Here is a 19,802-nt window from a genome sequence, read left to right as displayed (position 1 = left end):
ACCCTTTCAAAACAACCCATTGTACCTTATTTACACCTAAGGGGTGCATGTTAGTACCTTAAAGGTACATATTAGTACCTAATGTGTACATATTAGTACCTAAATGGTACATATTAGTATCTTTTGAAAGGGTATCGCCCCAGTGCCTGTTTTTATATCTTTTTTTCACTCTAATGTTTTGTGATTTTTTTGAGGTCACTGCAGCTCTTGAAGTTGTCTACACAAAATGTTATTAACCTAAAAAATCTTTGCTGATCTCATCATCAGCTATGTGTCATTGTTTCCTGTGTGTGACAGGCTGAAGAAGAGGCGGCCCGTCTGGCTTCCTTACCTGCCTGGAGGAGAGATATTATGAAGAAAAAGCTGGATGAAGAGAAGTAAGTTAAAGCCAGGGCTCTTGATTTTGTCTTTCCGTTTCCTTCTAATTATCTCCTGTGTTTTTCTGTTTATTGTTTGTAAACCTCATTCATCACATTTTCAAACAATTTAGTGTTTATCTCAGTACTGTGAACAACCATAACTTTTAAAGGGAACCAATTTCTAATATCAAAAAGTAATAGCTTTATTTATGCTATTTATGACTAGCCTAATGAATAAGACTTATAGTTCTGTCTTCTTCTATGCATTTCTTCCATGCAAATCTGTGAATTTTCTGTCTTTTACTCTCAATATCTTTTGTGGATTATAATGCCAAAGTGGTAAGAAGTAAGTAAAACTGTAAAATATTTTCTGTTGTAGTGATTTTGAATGTTGTAGTGACTTCTTTTCAAAATTTTAAAATATAGATATATATTTATATACATCATGTAATCCTCTAATTTCTTTTATTCACTCCTGGATGGACAGGGAACAGAAAAGGTGAGATGTTCGCTAGTAATCGTAGCAGTACTAATGGTAGTTGTAGAAGTAGTTCCTATTCCATTAAGACTATGCTACATTTTAATTGTATTAATGTGCATTATATGTAATTTCATCAAAAACATGTTAATGTACCTCATTTTCTTTTCTCATCCCTGCAGAAAAGAGGAGGAACGACGGCGAATGGAGAAGGAGAGCGAAGAGAAGTCGGAACTGGAGCGACTACGAACACTAGGCTATGATGAAACCAAGCTGGCGCCATGGCAACGGCAGATAATTTTAAAGAAAGGCGACATAGCGAAACAGTAGTCCCCATCTACTCTTGCACAACTCTCTGCTGACACGGTTCAGAATCTGCCAGACCTTTTAGACCCAAACCACAGACGAGTCACCAGACAGCGTTCTGCTTGCTCTACCATTTCATCATCACTTCTTCAGAGTCTTAGTTCTGAAGATGCGTTGTACCATTAAAATGAGTGAAAATTAATGAAACAAATGTTTTAATGTGGTCATGTCTTGTGTATATGATTTATTTAGCAGTCTTGAGAACTAAAAAGTTCTGTAAATTATTTTGCAGAAAATTCTGAAAATATTTTTAGCACTCCTCAACTAATACTTCACACATCTCCCTCCTGCTTGTTTTATGTCTCATTTCAAATCTCTAGTAGTATTTTCATGTATAGATAGAAAATATATGTCAAGGAAATCACATGTACTCTGCTTGAATGCTTTTTAAAATTTACTTCATGTGGTCATAATCTATGAAGTATGATAGTGCTGAACAGGTGTATACTTACATAAAGTGATGCTTTGCGTTATGGTACATCTTTATTTCTTTTTATAAAATAATTGTGCAATTTGGAAATATCAAAAAAGTATACATATTTTACCAGTAGTTTCTTTGGACATTTGACCCCACTGTACATAATGCAAAAACAATATTTCACCAGAAGATGGTGTCAGAGATCATAACTGATATCTGGCCATAGAAAGTCTTCCCAGATAACAAAGCTTGAAATGTTTATCAGAAAGGATTTTAAGAAGTAAAACCCATATGAAGCCAATGTCTTAAATATTCTATTGCATCTTTAATTTTAAAAAAAATCCCTATCATCTGTACTGAGATTTACATAGGAAATTCACTTTAGGAGGGGAAATGATGTTGGTAGCTTAATATGTCATGAAATCATGACAATGTATTCCGCCATGCTGTGTTCCCCCCCAAAAAATGAAGCTTTTTTTCCTCTCTGCTTGGCAACTGTAGATCATTCTCTATTGTTAATGTGTTGTTAATAGTGTAACTGGACATCAGAAAAGTGCCGGATGTGAATCTATATGTGTGCGTGCATATGTGAGAAAGTATATGTGTGTGCATATTTACACATGCATAATATCACTTGTCTTTCCTGTGTCATACATTGTGCTATGTTTAGAGTTGATGTATTTTAAGTGTTTTTTTTTTTTTTTTTTCTGTACAACTGTAAAAAAAAAAAAACACACACAAGTTACAAGTATATGTAAGTGATAAGCATGGCCCTCCTTGTGTTTGGGAACATTCTGCTTTTGTTTATCAGATGCCATAATGATGCTGAAATCAAAGATATGAACGCCATTGCCATTAGAAGATTTTCTATTCATAATTACTTCAATGCTTATAAGCTCCTACTGCCCTATAATATCAGTTACATGTTTTTGTTCCCCCATGGTTTTCAGACTATTGTAAACTTTAATTTTCCCAATGGCAAAACAAGTAATGTAATAAAAATTTAAATAATGTTTGCCTCTGACATACTTAATATACATTACAAAAACACATCCAATACATTAAACATTGTTATAAAATGACAATTCAGCTCCTCAGGCTTAAACTGTTAAACAAGGAGCAGTGTCAGTGATGCTTTAGCTGATATATAGGCTAATCTTTTTTAAATTGATTTATTTTTACAGAGGTTTACTGAATAAAAAGTTACAGGCCTGAATGTTACAAATAAATTCCAGCAAGAAATAAATTAACGTTAATGAGATAGGAGGAAATAGGTAGTACATAAACATTATAAATATAGCCTATATATTATTTATAATATTCTAAACCTCAATAATTAAACCTGATTGCAGGATGTTTAGTATTGTACAGATGTTAGTATAGTGTTTGTAATATTTACTCATAAATATGACTATACAGTCCATTTGAACAGGCATTGCAAGACAAGTGACAGTGTGAAAGTTGAATAGAAAGTTGAACGCTTATTAGAAGAATGAACTTCAATGAAGGTTTAGTTCATGAATTCAGAATCAGCAAGCGTAACTAAAGGGGCGGGGTTTAGCGATGTATTCATTTAGCGCCAAACTTTACCAGCAGATGGCGCAATGAGCATTTTACAGTTGAAGTAGACTACAGGAAAATAAGTTGATTATAGAAAATAGATAAACAAAAATAAATAAAACACATATTCTGTCTGGTCATAAGTGCACAAATTAATATCCAATTTGTATGAAAAGAAATAAGATTCTGCAATCAATGTATGAGAGTTTGAGGAAGTATAAGCGCATCACAGGTGGGTGTTTCTCGGCTCACCTGGAGTGACGTATGTAGTTGTAATACAGAGACGGCGGAGGTGGTGTAGGAATGTGTTGAAGTTCTGCTAAAAATATATACACATATATATAATGTGCTCTGGATCCGTGCAGGGAAATCTGACATTTGCACATTTTCAAAAGCACAGTGCATGTGATATTAGCCGGGTAAGTCAATCCAGTATTTATGTATGACCTTTAAACAGAATGAAAGTGCTTTTGTTTTGGTAACTAGTTTGTCTGGGCGTGAAGTGCAGTGAGTTGTTTATCCGGGTGACTGTGATCAGTTTTGTGTTGAAAGATTCCCGCAGTGTCTATATGGTTTTATCCAACAGTTATGCTCTATGTCAAAACGGCTCTGAAAAACAAAGTTCAGCCCAATCGATTTATTTTTTTTTTTTGCATTTTGATATTATTATAGCATATCTGTTATGACCACAGGTGTCATTAACACAGGCTTTTACTTTATAATGTCAATCTTAAAAATAAAGTTTGTTGTTGTTGTTGTTGTTGTTGCCGCCATCATTAGTTCACATCCCTGGAAGTTGTGCATTGCACAAAAGTTTCTTTACACTGAAAACAAATGATCTTCAGATGATTAAAATGTTCTTTATCTTCACAGTGAGGGGGGAAATGTTAAAATATAAAGTATTGCTCACTGAAAGGTTCTTTGGGTAACCCAGAATGGTTCTTCTATGACATTGCTGTAAAAAAAACACCTCTTGGAACCTTTATTTTTGAGTTTAAATGGCAACTGAACTAATTGTGTTGACCAAGTGGCATAATTGTTTGTTTAGAGTAATTCTATGACTATTATGCAATCTTTAGAAATGTTTCACATGATTTCTGACTGTGAATGAGTGCACCTGTTTCCGTGATCAAGGGACATTCCAAACAGATAACAGGCTGTGTTAATAGCGGCAGTGGCAGTATCATGCTTTGGCAATGCTGAAAAATGTTAAATTTAAAACAGATGGAGCTACATGAAGCATATTTTCCTCCAGGACCTTTTTTTTGCAATGCATAAGAACAGGGAAGACTGTGAATTAAAATATACAGTGAAACCCATGTTGGTGTGGCAAATAACTGAAAGACATGTCTATTCCATAATTCTCATTATTCATAATAAAACATTTCTCATCATAAAATGTGATATTTTTCATATATTATTTATTCATTAACATATTCAAAGTTTTAAAAGACTATAAGTATTTAGTAATATTGATTAAATGTACTGAAACTATCGGAGGAAAACTAAATTTGAACTGAATTGAGCTGGAGAATGACACTAATTTTGCGACATTGACCAGTTTGAACTTAATTGAATCAACATTGAACTGAATAATGACACTGTTACCTTCTGTAGAGCGTCTTTACAGCTGAAATTTAATTTGTTTCATAATTGGTGAATTTTATAACATTAACACTGCTATTTTCCTTTTTATTAATGTAAAGATGATTTGAAACAATATTTATTGTATAAAGTGCTATATAAATAAATGTGACTTGACTTAAAAGGTTAGTTCACCCAAAAATGAAAATAATGTCATTTATTACTCACCCTCATGCTGTTCCACACCCGTAAGACCTTCATTAATTTTCGGAATACAAATTAAGATATTTTTGTTGAAATCCAATGGCTCAGTGAGGCCTGCATAGCCAGCAATAACATTTCCTCTCTCAAGATCCATTAATGTACTAAAAACGTATTTAAATCAGTTCATGCGAGTACAGTGGTTCAATATTAATATTATAAAGCGACAAGAATATTTTTGGTACGGCAAAAAAACAAAATAACGTCTTATTTAGTAATGGCCGATTTCAAAACACTGCTTCAGGAAGCTTTGGAGCGTTATGAATCAGCGTATCGAATGATGATTCGGATCGCATGTCAAACCGCCAAACTGCTGAAATCACGTGACTTTGGCGCTCCGAACCGCTGATTCGATACACTGATTCATAATGCTCTGAAGCTTCCTGAAGCAGTGTTTTGAAATCGGCCATCACTATAAAAGTCGTTATTTTGGTTTTTTTTGGTGCACCAAAATATTCTCGTTGCTTTATAATATTAATATTGAACCACTGTACTCACATGAACTGATTTAGATATGTTTTTAGTACCTTTATGGATCTTGAGAGAGGAAATGTCATTGGTCCTTATGCAGGCCTCACTGAGCCATCAGATTTCATCAAAATATTTTAATTTGTGTTCCGACGATTAACAAAGGACTTACGGGTGTGGAACGGCATGAGGGTAAGATTTTGGGTGAACTAACACTTTAATATATAGTTTTAAGGTGTTTATGGTAGTATTTATGATACTGTTTAAAATTTTTGCTGATTTATCACAATATAATAAAAATAATGTCTCTATACAAACAAAAAAATATAGGTTTTATATATGTAATATTGTTTTTGGAGTGAAAAGCTGGACATGTTGCTGCATTAACTTTAGATGGTAATTTTATTATACAGTATAAGCAAAGTCTAGTTCATAATAACTTTTACTTTCACTTCATTGAGTATTTTGTTGTTGGGGTTTGAATATTTCTTAATAGGCATTATAAATGCTTCATTTGCTTTGTTCACCTTCATTGCACTTAACCTGTCCTTTACTTCTGTTCAGATCTTTAACAATGAAAAGGCTTCCACCCTTACATTTTTTAAATTACATTCAAACAGAATTACAACCCTAACTGAACCCTAAGTGAATATAGTAGACAAAGAGTAGATTGACAAAGCCTTACAATTAAAGACTCTGTACCAAAGGTCTTCAAACCTGCTCCTGGAGACCCACTGCCCTTAAAAGTTTATATCCAACCAGCTTCAGCCTGTGAATTTCAAGCGATCCCGAAGAGCTTGATTAGCTGGTTCAGATGTGTTTGATTAGGGTTGGAGCTAAATTCTGCAGAACAGTGGGTCCCCAGGAGCAGGGTTGGTCTGTACACCAACATTCTCTCACTCCACCCATCTCTGTTGTAACAGGTTAGGGCAGTGGTCTGCTGGCGACCCCAAGCTGGTGTTCTATAAGTGCTAAACACTTTCAACCAGCCAAACAAGAAACCAGGTGCCATGTCTAACAGAAAATCTGATGGCTCCATGGGTGGCCAGTCTCTTCTTCTTCCGGAGAGCTATTTCAGCTCAGCCCTTCAGCTGGACCAGCCACCAGGACGTTCGGCTTCAAGCATCGACCTGTCCAGTGCGAATTCACCAAATGATGAGAGGAGAACTGTACTCAGCACCCAGAGTGTTGCAGCTCGTAAGATGGGCACCCGACAGCTCATTCCCAAGAACCTGGCTGTGACTAGCCGTCCAAAAAACCGCCACCACACCACCGTGGTGACCCTACCCGTCCCCCTGCTGTCCACAGATATCTCCTGGGAGGACTATGACAGCGATGCAGGTGATGGGTTTTCTATGAGGAGAAATCGCAGGAATAAATCGTACCGTGCTGCAGTCACTAGTTTAAATATTGAGGATTTGCCAAGCGAACTCCAAACAGAAACGCTGACACTGGTCAGTGAAGAGAAGGCGGCCAACCAAAAGCAAGCACACAAATCGGGACGCAAGGCAAGTATCTTGCTCTCAGATTATTATGTTATTAAACCACTAGGATGCTTTCGAGTTAATGTAGTTAAATCCACAATAGGGCTTTTCACACTGCGCTTAACCCTGGGATATCGTCGTTCTAAACACCGCTTTTAACCCCGGGTAAAGGAACATTTCACACTTGTTATTTAGAAGCGGGGTTAACACTGCTTTTTACCCGGGGTTATGAAACTTCGGAGCAGTAGCACTGATTTTCACTGTTAAACCTGCATTGTGGTGCCAAACTTGTACAGTGTGAAAGGCTGCAGTGTTAGAATGTTACTGCTAGACGCTTAGCAACAGACAACCAATTGCGTGCCTCTTATTCACATGCTTCGGACAGTCACAGAAACACTGTGCATTGTATATAAACAGTAAATTCAGTGTTTGAGAGGAAGCATGTCAAATGCTGATAGAAAATCCAACAATTGGAGTGAAGAAGAGACTGTTTCATTCTTACTATTATAAGTCCGAAATGTCCATTCATGATAAACTTGATAGTAACGTCGACAAAATACAGTATGTGCAATGCTTGAGCATTTATGTAAACATAATGTGTGTTTTTCTTACAATCAGACACTGATACTGCAAATAAGCAAATAAGGATGTTAACCCAGGGTTTTGGAATGTACAGTGTGAAATGGCAGCTTATGAATATCCAGGATTAAAAGGATTTTTCACTCAGAAATGAAAATTTTGTCATCAGTTACTCGCCCTCATGTTGTTCTAAACCTGTATGAGTTTCTTTCTTCTGCTGAACACAGATATTTTAAATAATGTTGGTAACCAGACAGCTGACGGTAGCCATTGACTTTCATAGTATTCTTTTTCCTACAATGTATGTCAATGGGTGCCATCAGTGGGTGATGTCTGGTTACCAACATTCTTTAAAATAGCTTCCTTTGTGTTCAGCAGAAGAAATAAACTCATACAGGTTTGGAACAACATGAGGGTGAGTAAATGATGACGTGAAATGATTTTCATTTTTGGGTGAAATATCCCTTTAATTGTTAACCCTAAATTATGATCAGTGTGAAATGTGAAGTAAGATAACTCAGGATTCTGTTTACCCAGGGTTTACAGTGTCTCAGGGTTAACTAGTTCAAGTGTGAAAGGCAGGAGTTTGAATAAAAAAAGAAAAGAAGTAAACTCAGTTTTATACAGGATTATAGTAATGTTAAATATAGCTTTCTGCTGTTCTATCAGTAAAGGCAAAAAAATTTTATATCCATATTCAATATCCTTATTCAAACCATCAGATGAGATTTATGCGGAATGTCATCCATTTAGATTAAATAAATTATTATTGCTAATAATTCTCAAGTTATCAACTATCAAAGAACATGTTAAATTGTTAGGCATTTTTTTCACATTGTCTTGTATTTTTGCTGTCTTTCTCGCAGAGAACATTGGGGAGGATCAGGAACAGGAAACATGCTGGCTCATTTAAAGACGGTTTGTTCTTCACTGTTGTTCCCTAGAGAGATATTATATCAGTGATTCTCAACTTCGGTCCTGGGGACACACTGCTCTGCACATTTTTGATGTCTTCTTTAATATACCCGATTCAGATCATCAGTTTGAGCTCCATGAAGTGAACTGAGTGTGTCAGATAAGGGAGACATACAAAATGTGCAGCAGTGGGTCCCCAGGAGAACCACTGTGATATGCAAGCTAGCTAAGGTGATAAAGTTGTCAAATCAACATTCTAATTTGCCTGGATGAACCTTCCTTTTCTACTTCATTTTGTGTCACTATTGTACCTCAGAGAACTATACATGCAGTTCGAAGATTTTGGTTTGAAAACATATAAATAAAATGGGATGGAAGGTTAAATTGTAGTATAACTGTTAACAGCCAAACAGCCTGTTTTTTTTTTTTTTTACAATTGCTAAGACACATTTCTCAATAATTGGGTCTCTTTTTCAAAACACACAGTTCTCCTGACGAACTTTCAACTTGCCACCACAATTAATCTCACATTCAGAATGCACTAAATCTACCAAAACCCTTCATACATGTCTCAAATCAACGCATTCTTCCATAACACTAACAAAGTTTGTCTCATAAAACAATGACCTAAAAAACACTAACAACAGGTAGCATTATACAGTGTTTTCTTTTTGAAGTTTCTTTACTAAACAAGAATGACACTCTGCTGTTTAGAATTCATTACATAGTCCATGTTTACATTACAATACAAAATAATAAGTTTTTAAGTAGATGTGTATAGGTGTTCAGCTACATCTAATTGTTTTGATTTTTTTTTTAGATTCAGAATAATTTCAAAATGGTATTAATGTAGAAATGTAACAAATTTTTCTTATTCAGTTTTGTATTATGTTTGGTTTTGAACTGTGTGTTTTGGCTGTGGTTGTGTCTATGTGGGAAATGTGAATTCAGTAATATAATGTAATTTGAAAGATGTAGTCATTGAATGCATTTTATTCCAAAGCAATGATAAATAAATGTTTAGCCCACATAGACTGATGTTGTGCTCACTTTGTGAAGAGTTTTGAAAACATGACCCAAGTATTGTGAAATGTGTCCTAGTGAGTGTAAAAACTGTAATATTTGTTGATGCATAAAAAAAAATCAGATATCAAGATATTTTGACAGTGCAATTTTTTCCAGTACTGTAGGCCTGAATTGACTAGTTCTTATCAAAATAAATTTGGGGGAGAAGCTGAGATCTGAACTACAGCAAGTTGTAAGTTGTTCATAATCATCTTCTAGAGCCACGGTTTTACCAGGAGATAAGGGAGCGAGGTCTGAACGCCAACAACCTGAGCACAGAGGATGATGAGTTCACACCGACCGGGCCTCCAGAGGAAGATCAGGGCATTGTGGTGAAGAACTATAGGGCAGCATACATGACATGGAGTCAACTACAACAGGTGATGAGGGTCAAATGCTGTTAAAGGGTCACTCGCTTTTAGATCAAACTGTGGTTCAAACCTCTGTGAAGGGGAAAAAAATCTTATGAATTGTTTCAACTTAAATGCATTTTTTACATTTTCATCTTATTAATTCAAAATAATTAGGCTTATATTTGTATAAGAGTTGTTGATTCCTAATAAAGACTTTTATTGTCTTCTTTCAAACTTAGGTGAAAGATTTGGGCATTTTGGAAATCATCTCTCCTGAAGAACGCAAAAGACAAGAAGTGAGTCTTAGCACGTTCACTGGTTTTTGTGATGTAAAAATTAAACAAATATATATCAGAACTTTTGCACCTATAATGTAAAAATGACAACCTATGCAATGCCACTGAAAACCAAAGCGGCAAATTTCAGGGGGAAAAAAATGGATAAACTTGGAATAACATACTGCATAAGTGTGCACACCCTTAGTTGAAGCACCCTTTTATTTTATTATAGCACTCAGTTTGTTTGGTTAGGAGTCTATCAGCTTGGCTCTTCTTGACTTGGGAATATTTTCTCACTCTTCTTTGCAACAATGATCTGATAAAGTGCATCTTCCCTACACGGCCCTGTACAGGTCACCCCAGAGATTTTCTACTGGATTCTGGGCTGGTCTCTGGCTGGGCCATTCCAAAACATTAATCTTTCTTTACTGTATCCATTGTTTTGTTGATTTAGATATGTGTTTTGGATCATTGTCATGTTGAGAGGTGAAAGTTCTCTCCATTTTCAGCTTTCTAGTAGATGCCAAAATCGACTGATACTATTGATGGTTCCCTCCACCAGCTGAAGAAAAGCAGCCCCAAAGCATTATGCTGCCAGCACCATGCTTCACCGTGGATATGGTGTTGTTTTGCTGATGTGCTCTGATGTTTTTGCGCGAAACATAACTTTTACAATCTTAGCCAAAAAGTTCAATCTTGGTCTTATCAGACCATAACACATTTTTCCACATTTTTTTGGGGAGACGGATATGTTTTTGCAAAGTGTGATGTATAACAATTTAGATGTTTCCATTTGACACACCCAGTTCAGTTAATGGAGTGCTATACTAATGAGCTAATTGTTGGTTCTGGTGTGTAAAATCCAAAAGATACTCCGTTTGGAGTCCTCAGGAAACATGACTGAGAAATGCCAATCTAATAAGATGTATCCAAATATATTTTGGGCCATTAGCACTTGTAAATAAAGTACTTTCATGTATTCTTAGCCAGATGGCTGTAGAATATGAGTGTACTCACTCGGCTGTGTCAATACTAAAGTTCACTTTGTGTACTCCACACAGACACACCCAGACATCTGACTCTTACCTGCTCATTTGTTCCACCTGCTGCCTTAAATGAGACTGTATTGTGGATTTTCATGGAAAAGCCATTCATTCCTAAACCTTTTAGGGCACGTTTGTTCTTTTAAAGAAGTCTTTTCAGGAGAGTAAAAGAAACATGCCAGAACTCTTATAGTTCTCATAGATACAGTATAGATATACTGTATATGATATTGTCTCAAGATGTGGTTTGGGTCTTCTTTCAATGTAAGTCTGTGTGATTTTGTTGTCCAGTGGGTGGAGATCATAAATCTGACACTTAGAAAAGCACACTTGACCGGAGGTGCATTCAAGTCCACGGCACAGCTGGGGTGGAACAGGTTACTTGCCAAATTACGTGCCAAATATTAAGTGTTTAAATAACTAACTTTATGTGCACAATTCTTAAATCTGTGGTGACCATAGACAACTGGGAAATGTTTTTTTTCTTTTTTTTTCATTTCTGCCTTTTAAAGAGATATTTGGAATTTAATGGAGGTTGCCAGAATCATCTGTGTATGGTTCTATGGAGTTCTTGATGTCACATTAAAGTTTCTTCAAGATCAGTTGCTGAATCTGAAATCACATACTGCCTAGTTGGTACTACATTTGTTTTGAAACCATTAAAAAAGTGAATATGGGTAGTATGAATGAAATTTTGACATACTACATCCGCCATGTTGTCGCTGTCGTGTGACCTACCAGCATCAGTTGCAGCTTCACTGCCATTGACAAATCCTCTCCTGTGGCTTCATTGGATGGTCATTGGATGTGTCCATTCAATGCGCACTCCAGAATCTTGACGGAAGTAGTAGGTCATCCGGGTACTTTTTGCCTACTGTTTTTCGAATACTACGAATTCAAACATATTACTCCTTTGCCGTTCTGTTTTTCTTACATGACGTGAAGCCCAAGTATGGTAACCCATCCTCATAGTTTTTCCTCTGCATTTAACCCATCCAAGTTGGTACAAAAAATTTAGGAGCAGTGAGTAGTGAACACACACTACAAACCGTGGGCAGCCATTGCTGCAGCACCTGGGGTTAAGAGAGTGCGAGTGAAAGAGAGTGTAAGAGAGTGCTGTTCATTCACTCCCCTCCCTACATTTTTCTCGCAGTATTGAGAATCGAACCTGCAACCTTCAGGTTACAAGTCTGACTCTCTAACCATTAAAGGTGCCCTAGATTGTTTTTTTACAAGATGTAATATAAGTCCTAGGTGTCCCCTGAATGTGTCTGTGAAGTTTCAGCTCAAAATACCCCATAGATTTTTTTTAATACATTTTTTTAACTGCCTATTTTGGGGCATCATTAACTATGCACTGATTTTTTCAGCGCGCCGCCCCTTTAAGAGATGCGCTCCCTCTGCCCCACGAGCTCTCGACTATATATACATTGCATAATCAAAGTTCACACAGCTAATATAACCCTCAAATGGATCTTTACAAGATGTTCGTCATGCATGCTGTATGCATGCTTTGAATTATGTGAGTAAAGTATTTATTTAGATGGTTACGTTTGATTCTGTGTGAGTTTGAGGCTATGCTCTGTGGCTAAAGCTAACATTACACACTGTTGGAGAGATTTATAAAGAATGAAGTTGTGTTTATGCATTATACAGACTGCAAGTGTTTAATAATGAAAATAGCGACGGCTCTCTTGTCTCCGTGAATACAGTAAGAAACGATGGTAACTTTAACCACATTTAACAGTACATTAGCAACATGCTAATGAAACATTTAGAAAGACAATTTACAAATATCACTAAAAATATCATGATATCATGGATCATGTCAGTTATTATTGCTCCATCTGCCATTTTTTGCTGTTGTTCTTGCTTGCTTACCTTGTCTGTGCACAGATCCAGCCGTTAATACTGCCTTTCCTTGTCTAATGTGTCGAATGGGCTGGCATTATGCAAATATTAGGGTCATACATATTAATGATCCCGACTGTTACGTAACAGTTGGTGTCATGTTGAGATCCGAGTGTTTTCCGGAAGTCTTTTAAACAAATGAGATTTACATAAGAAGGAGGAAACAATGGGGTTTGAAACTCAATGTATGTCTTTTCCATGTACTGAACTCTTGTTATTTAACTATGCCGAGGTAAATTCAAATTCTGATTCTAGGGCACCTTTAAGGCCATGACTGCTCCTAAGTCACTTTTGCATTGGCCGAGAATCGAACCTGCCACTGAACTGCATACTATATGCATACAATCCTCTTTTTATCATGAAAGTTTCTTAACTTTTTAGAGTTTATGAGTTGTTATATGGTTCTTTGGAGACTAGAAAAGTTCTTGATATTTCTACATTATATCAGTGTATTGGTTCCTGGCATCTTGTTTCTGGCATTTGAGGGGGAAAAAAAATCAGCAGGTAATAAAACTTATTCAGAATTTTTAATAATAAACAAGTCATATTGTATCTCTGTATTTGTGCAGGCCATCTTTGAAATCATCACATCAGAATTTTCCTACCAGCACAGTTTAAGCATTCTGGTGCGTCATTTTAAGGACAGTGCAGATTTGAAAAAGACCATGACAACAACGGAACACCATCACCTGTTCTCCAACATATCTGTCATCCAGGAAGTCAGCAAACGGTATGATCGTTCTCTTGCCTTCTAAATTTGAATATGGATCAAATGGTACAAAGATCCTCTTATATTCTAAATTCTAATATGGATCATGTTACGATGACTGTTGAAAAGTGAAATCTAGAAAATGTATTTTAAGGAGTTAATATTATTTCTTCAAGTGCAGGTCATTCTCTTGCAGCATGGGGTCTTAATGCGAATCATGATAGATTAACAACTGATTGTGGAAAGTAGTAAAGGTTTTTAGAATATGCATGTCAAAAGATTTCTATCATGGTGTGATTTGGTTTCTTAAAATTCACCCAAAAATGAAAATTACATCATTTATTACTCAGCCTCATGTCGTTCCACACCCGTAAGATGTTCATTCATCTTCGGAACACAAATTAGGATATTTTTGATAAAATCCGATGGCTCAGTAAGGCCTGCATTACCAGCAAAATCATTACATTTTTCAATGTCCAGAAGGCTACTAAAAACATATTTATAACAGTTCATGTGACTACAGTGGTTCAACCTTAATGTTATAAAGTGACGAGAATACTTTTTGTGTGCAAAAAAAAAAGAAAAAAGAAAAGAATTTATTCAAAAATATCTAGTGATGGGCGATTTCAAAACACTGCTTCATGAAGCTTCAAAGCTTTACAAATCTTTTGTTTCGAATCAGTGATTCAGAGCAGCAAAATCACGTGGCTAAACTAAACTAGGCTTCATTACATCATAATTGTTTCGAAACTTTTTGTCAAATCATATGTTATCTAACCAAGTTAAAGTCAGCCATGTGGCCAATAATTGCATTTTATTTACACAATACTTTAAGTCATTTGGAGCTTAGAGAGTGCTAGTTAAGTATGGTTTTCATCCACATCTTTGAGGATAATAGCTTTAGATACAAAATGATAGTGTATCATTAATAGTGGAATTACTGGTTCAGCACCTTTCTGAGCCAAATCTATTACGGGTTATTACAAAAACTGGATGCACGATCATGCATTGGTTTCCAGCAGTCATGAGTGCAGTATATGTAGGCACTGCTGGACATGTTCAAACATGCTGGTTGAACTGGTTAAGCAGCTTGCTGCTGCCTGGATTCATGTTTCTCAAAACAGGGTCTTTCACACATTTACAATGAAACTTCATACCTGTTTCCCAGAAACTGTGTATGTGTTCTGCTGTGAACACTGAATGGTGTGGCTCTATAGGCTGTAAAGTAAAGTGGCTCTAATATATACTAAAGCTTTCAAAACATGCTGTGTCATGCAGTTTGGTGTTGTTTATGAAACAAGCACACTAAATTAGCTTGTTTGTGGGAGTGATTCCTTCCAGTCAGGGAGTTGCTATCAGGGCTTAGAAAGAACAGACTCAAGATGTTCTGTTTGATACGTGTATCTTGCATATAGTTTGGGGGTAAAATTAAACTTTTAATTACCTAAATGGTATTTGGCATACTGAAAATAGAGGAAATAGAGTCAGTCAAGTCAAGTCACCTTTATTTATATAGCGCTTTTTACAGTGCAGATTGTGTCAAAGCAGCTTTACATTGATAACTGGTACATAATTTGGCTGCACAGCAGCTCTTAAATAATAGTGTCAATGCAGGCAGATCAGAAGCACTGTTGAATAAATGTCAAGAATACTATTGAATATCAAATGTCAAGTGTCCCCAACTAAGCAAGCCAAAGGCGACAGCGGCAAGGAACCCAAACTCCATCAGGTGACATCAGGTGGCAAACAAGTGGCAAATAGGTGTTAAAATGGAGAAAAAAAAACCTTGGGGAGAAACCAGGCTTAGTCGGGGGGCCAGTTCTCCTCTGGCGAACAGTGCTTTGTTACAATCAGGTTGCTATCATAAGTCTGATAGGATTGCAACAATATTTATTTCAGTTCCATCTAGAGGAAAGTAACTGATGTGAAATGAAGCTGTGTTAAGGTTAATCAGCGGTTAAGCTTGTCTGTTAGAAGTCTTCCCAAAGTATCAAGTTCGTGTGGGTCTTGTGCGACACCCTAGTGACAGTCCAGAAATTACATTAGAAAGTAGATACAATACATGCCTTTAACGCTGTAATGTACACACACACACACACACACACACACACACATATTCAGAATTTAATCTTACTTTTTGGTCATATAAATAAAAGCAACTGCACCAAACTGCATATTTGCTCAGTTTGTGTTTTTTTTTATATTATTTAAATAGTTATTTAAAGGTTAGTTCACCCAAAAATGAAAATAATGTCATTTATTACTCACCCTCATGCCGTTCCACACCCGTAAGACCTTTGTTAATCTTCGGAAAGCAAATTAAGATGTTTTTGTTGAAATCCGATGGCTCCGTGAGGCCTGCATAGCCAGCAATGACATTTCTTCTCTCAAGATCCATTAATGTACTTAAAACATATTTAAATCAGTTCATGTGAGTACAGTGGTTCAATATTAATATTGTAAAGCAACAAAAATATTTTTGGTGCACCAAAAAAACAAAATAACGACTTATATAGTGATGGCCATTTTCAAAACACTGCTTCAGGAAGCTTTGGAGCGTTATGAATCTTTTGTGTCGAACCCGCTGTTTGGAGCTCCAAAGTCACGTGAGTTCAGCAGTTTGGCGGTTTGACGCGATCCGAATCATGATTCAACATGCTGATTCATAACGCTGATTCATTCATTAAGATAATTATCTTAATTTGTGTTCCAAAGATTAACGAAGGTCTTACAGGTGTGGAACGGCATGAAGGTGAGTAATAAATGACATTATTTTCATTTTTGGGTGAACTAACCCTTTAACCATTTAGACAAAATTTACTCAGAAAAAAACACCCCAAACTGAGCAAATATGCAGTTTGGTGCAGTTGCTGTTACTTATATGACCAAAAAGGAAGATGAAATTCTGATAGTTTATGTAAATCAATGAGATCTTTCAAACAGAACAGCAATGCATATAAATATCAGTTGTCACTCTATGGCCTGTTTTCCCAGACAGGGTTTAGATTAAACCAGGAGTAGGCCTTAGTTGCTTTCAGTTAAAACAGCTCAAACATACATCATTTTAGTCTGGGACTAGGCTTAAGCATTGTCTGGGAAACCGGGGGTATATCTCCAAATAATGTATTAGTAAGATGATTGAAATGCTTAGTTTTATTATCAGTGCTCTGTAGTTTTCGTTCTGGGGGGAAAACCTACAATGCAAAACAATGATAAGGTGTAGAAATCCTCAAAAGTCTGATGTATCATATTTGATACTCTCATTTTAACATGATTTTCCTAAAAAAAAAAAAAATCAAGTAAACCTTGCTTCAGTCCAGCAAGTGTTCATCATCTAATAATGTAACTAACAATATAAAATGTATTCTTACATTTACTTTATAAAAAAAAAAAAAAAAAAAAAAAAAAGTAAAGAAGACACATTGCACCATGACCTGATGTTGATGTTTTTACAATCATTGACCTTATTCACAGCAGCGCCATCTTTAGACATAGATATCTTTAGTGGGTTGTACTATTATTTAATGTGTTTTTGGATTGTTCTGCTGACGAAGCGCTGCAAAAGTATCTTTCCAGGAAATTTCAGTAGACAAAAAAACTACAGACAACATGAGCTGTAGAAAAAAAAATTATTAGTGATCAGTGAGCTTTACACACCTTTTTACAGCAGATACCACTGAAAACATGAAAAGTCTAGCTCTCACAGCCTCCATTCATACCTGTCATGGCGCTGATGTGAATAAGGTCTATACTAAAAGTTTTCCCTGGCAACAAGACACAGAGGATGTGTGCCGCAGAGAGTTACATGATGCTTTTGCGCCCCCTGGTGGTCTGGTTTGAGTTAGGGTGGCGTTATGCCCCCAAAACAGGTTTACAGTATCTCTTTTTTATTTCTATTGCCTAATAGAATTAGGAAATATTTATGTATTTACAAATAGAAATATTTACCAGTTTACTTTTGTTTATAAATGTGGTATTATTTAGCCATGGTTTGCAACACTTGGCATAGAATGACCCACATAAATACACCATATCTAATTATTCTCAGGTTTTTTGAAGATCTGGAAAAGCGTCACCAAAAATACCCTGTGATTCAGGACATCAGCGATATAGTCCAGAATCATGCAACTCATCACTTTGAGCCATACATTGTGTACTGCTCCAATGAGACTTTCCAGCAGAGAACGCTCCAGAAACTACTGTAAGCGCCAGTACATACAGTACAATATAAAATAAAGGACAGATGCTAATAAAGCGGTATTGATTGGAAAATAGTGTTTAATAGGAACTCATAGTGGCATGTGATGTATTTTTGTTTTAGGTCAAGCAACAATGCATTTCGAGAGACTTTGAAGCAGATTGAAGGCAGTGAGGAGTGTGGAGGTTTGCCCATGATCTCCTTCCTCATCTTACCCATGCAGAGAGTGACCCGTCTGCCTCTTCTTTTGGACGTAAGAGACGCATTCCTCCTGTTACCAACAGCTTTATATTAAACATCTAAGGCATCACTAGACCTGTCTCTAGATTTCTGCCTTTCTACTTCCTACTTTCTCTTATACTGAAAATGTATGAGTTTGGAAATTGGAATAAATAAATGTAATACTTTTTTGCTAGTAAACAAACTAAAGTGCAATTAGATTGTATTATTTCATTTAGTCTTATCATGGAACACACTTCTGGTCAAAAGTTATAAATATGATTTTTAATGTTTTTGAAAGAAGTATTTTATGCTCACCAAGGCTGCATTTATCTGATTAAAAATACAGCAAGAACATTAATGTTTTGAGTATTTGTTTAAATTTAAAATAACTGTTTTCATTTAAATATATTTTCAAATGAAATTTATTCCTGTGATGCAAAGCACATGATCCTTCAAAAACCATTATAATATGTTTTTTTTCTGCTCAAGAAAAATGTATTTATTATTATTAATGTTAACCAACAGCTGCTTAATATTTTTAGGGAATGTGATGCACTACCAATCAAAAGCTCATGAACTCTATATTCATCAAAACATTCTGGAAAAAAAATTGCGGTTTCCCCAAAAGTATTAAGCAACAAAATTGTTTTCAACATTGAGAAATTAATAAGAACCATTTTTAATACTTGAGCACCAATAATAATTGATAATAACTGATCAGTATTTCCATCACAGGAATAAATGACATTTTAAAACATACACTATATTGGCAAAAGTTCGGGACGCCTGCCTTTACGTGCACATGAACTTTAATGACATCCCATTCTTAATCCGTAGGGTTTAATATGGAGTTGGCCCACCCTTTGCAGCTATAACAGCCTCAACTCTTCTGGGAAGGCTTTCCACAAGGTTTAGGAGTGTGTATATGGGAATTTTTGACCATTCTTCTAGAAGCGCATTTGTGAGGTCAGGCACTGATGTTGGCGAGAAGATCTGGCTCACAGTCTCCGCTCTAATTTGTCTAATTCGTGTTCTGTCGGGTTAAGGTCAGGTCTCTGTGCAGGCCAGTCAAGTTCCTCCACACGAAACTCGCTCATCCATGTCTTTATGGACCTTGTTTTGTGCACTGATGCGCAGTCATGTTGGAACAGGAAGGGGCCATCTCCAAACTGTTCCTACAAAGTTGGGATCATGAAATTGTCCAAAATGTCTTGGTATGCTGAAGCGTTAAGAGTTCCTTTCACTGGAATTAAGGGGCCAAGCCCAACCCCTGAAAAACAATCCCACACCATAATCCCCCCTCCACCAAACTTTACACTTGGCACAATGCAGTCAGGCAATTACCGTTCTCCTGGCAACCACCAAAGCCAGACTTGAAGCTTGAAGCGTGATTGGTCACTCCAGAGAACACGTCTCCACTGCTCTAGAGTCCAGTGGCGGCATGCTTTACACCACTGCATCCGACGCTTTGCATTGACCTTGGTGATGTAAGGCTTGGATGCAGCTGCTCGGCCATGGAAACCCATTCCATGAAGCTCTCTACACACTGTT

The 19,802-nt window shown here is 36.3% G+C and overlaps 2 protein-coding genes across 7 annotated transcripts in view; both read left to right on the top strand.

Moving 5' to 3' along the window:
- The window catches only part of espn (espin), an 81,893-nt gene extending 79,260 nt beyond the window's left edge, over positions 1 to 2,633 (top strand). For 2 of the 6 annotated variants that reach the window (XM_048210767.1, XM_048210765.1), the window contains exons 12-14: positions 298 to 377; positions 838 to 858; positions 1,020 to 2,633. In XM_048210767.1, the coding sequence (XP_048066724.1) occupies positions 298 to 377; positions 838 to 858; positions 1,020 to 1,167 (249 nt within the window). In that variant the 3' untranslated portion in view covers positions 1,168 to 2,633. Of the gene's footprint in view, positions 1 to 297; positions 378 to 696; positions 706 to 837; positions 859 to 1,019 lie in introns of all 6 variants that reach the window. The other 4 variants (XM_048210770.1, XM_048210768.1, XM_048210766.1 and 1 more) reach the window with 3 other exon arrangements.
- Positions 2,634 to 3,443: 810 nt separating this feature from the next.
- The window catches only part of arhgef16 (Rho guanine nucleotide exchange factor (GEF) 16), a 23,336-nt gene continuing 6,977 nt past the window's right edge, over positions 3,444 to 19,802 (top strand). The window contains exons 1-8 of the mRNA XM_048210760.1: positions 3,444 to 3,600; positions 6,418 to 7,002; positions 8,424 to 8,475; positions 9,757 to 9,917; positions 10,130 to 10,186; positions 13,692 to 13,852; positions 17,880 to 18,032; positions 18,153 to 18,282. Of these exons, the coding sequence (XP_048066717.1) occupies positions 6,505 to 7,002; positions 8,424 to 8,475; positions 9,757 to 9,917; positions 10,130 to 10,186; positions 13,692 to 13,852; positions 17,880 to 18,032; positions 18,153 to 18,282 (1,212 nt within the window). The 5' untranslated portion in view covers positions 3,444 to 3,600; positions 6,418 to 6,504. The remainder of the gene's footprint in view (positions 3,601 to 6,417; positions 7,003 to 8,423; positions 8,476 to 9,756; positions 9,918 to 10,129; positions 10,187 to 13,691; positions 13,853 to 17,879; positions 18,033 to 18,152; positions 18,283 to 19,802) is intronic.

The sequence above is a fragment of the Megalobrama amblycephala genome, linkage group LG12, assembly GCF_018812025.1.
Source record: "Megalobrama amblycephala isolate DHTTF-2021 linkage group LG12, ASM1881202v1, whole genome shotgun sequence".
In the NCBI taxonomy this organism is placed as follows: domain Eukaryota; kingdom Metazoa; phylum Chordata; class Actinopteri; order Cypriniformes; family Xenocyprididae; genus Megalobrama; species Megalobrama amblycephala.
Note: the sequence above shows the minus strand (reverse complement) of the source record. Positions and strands in the feature narration are given on the sequence as shown.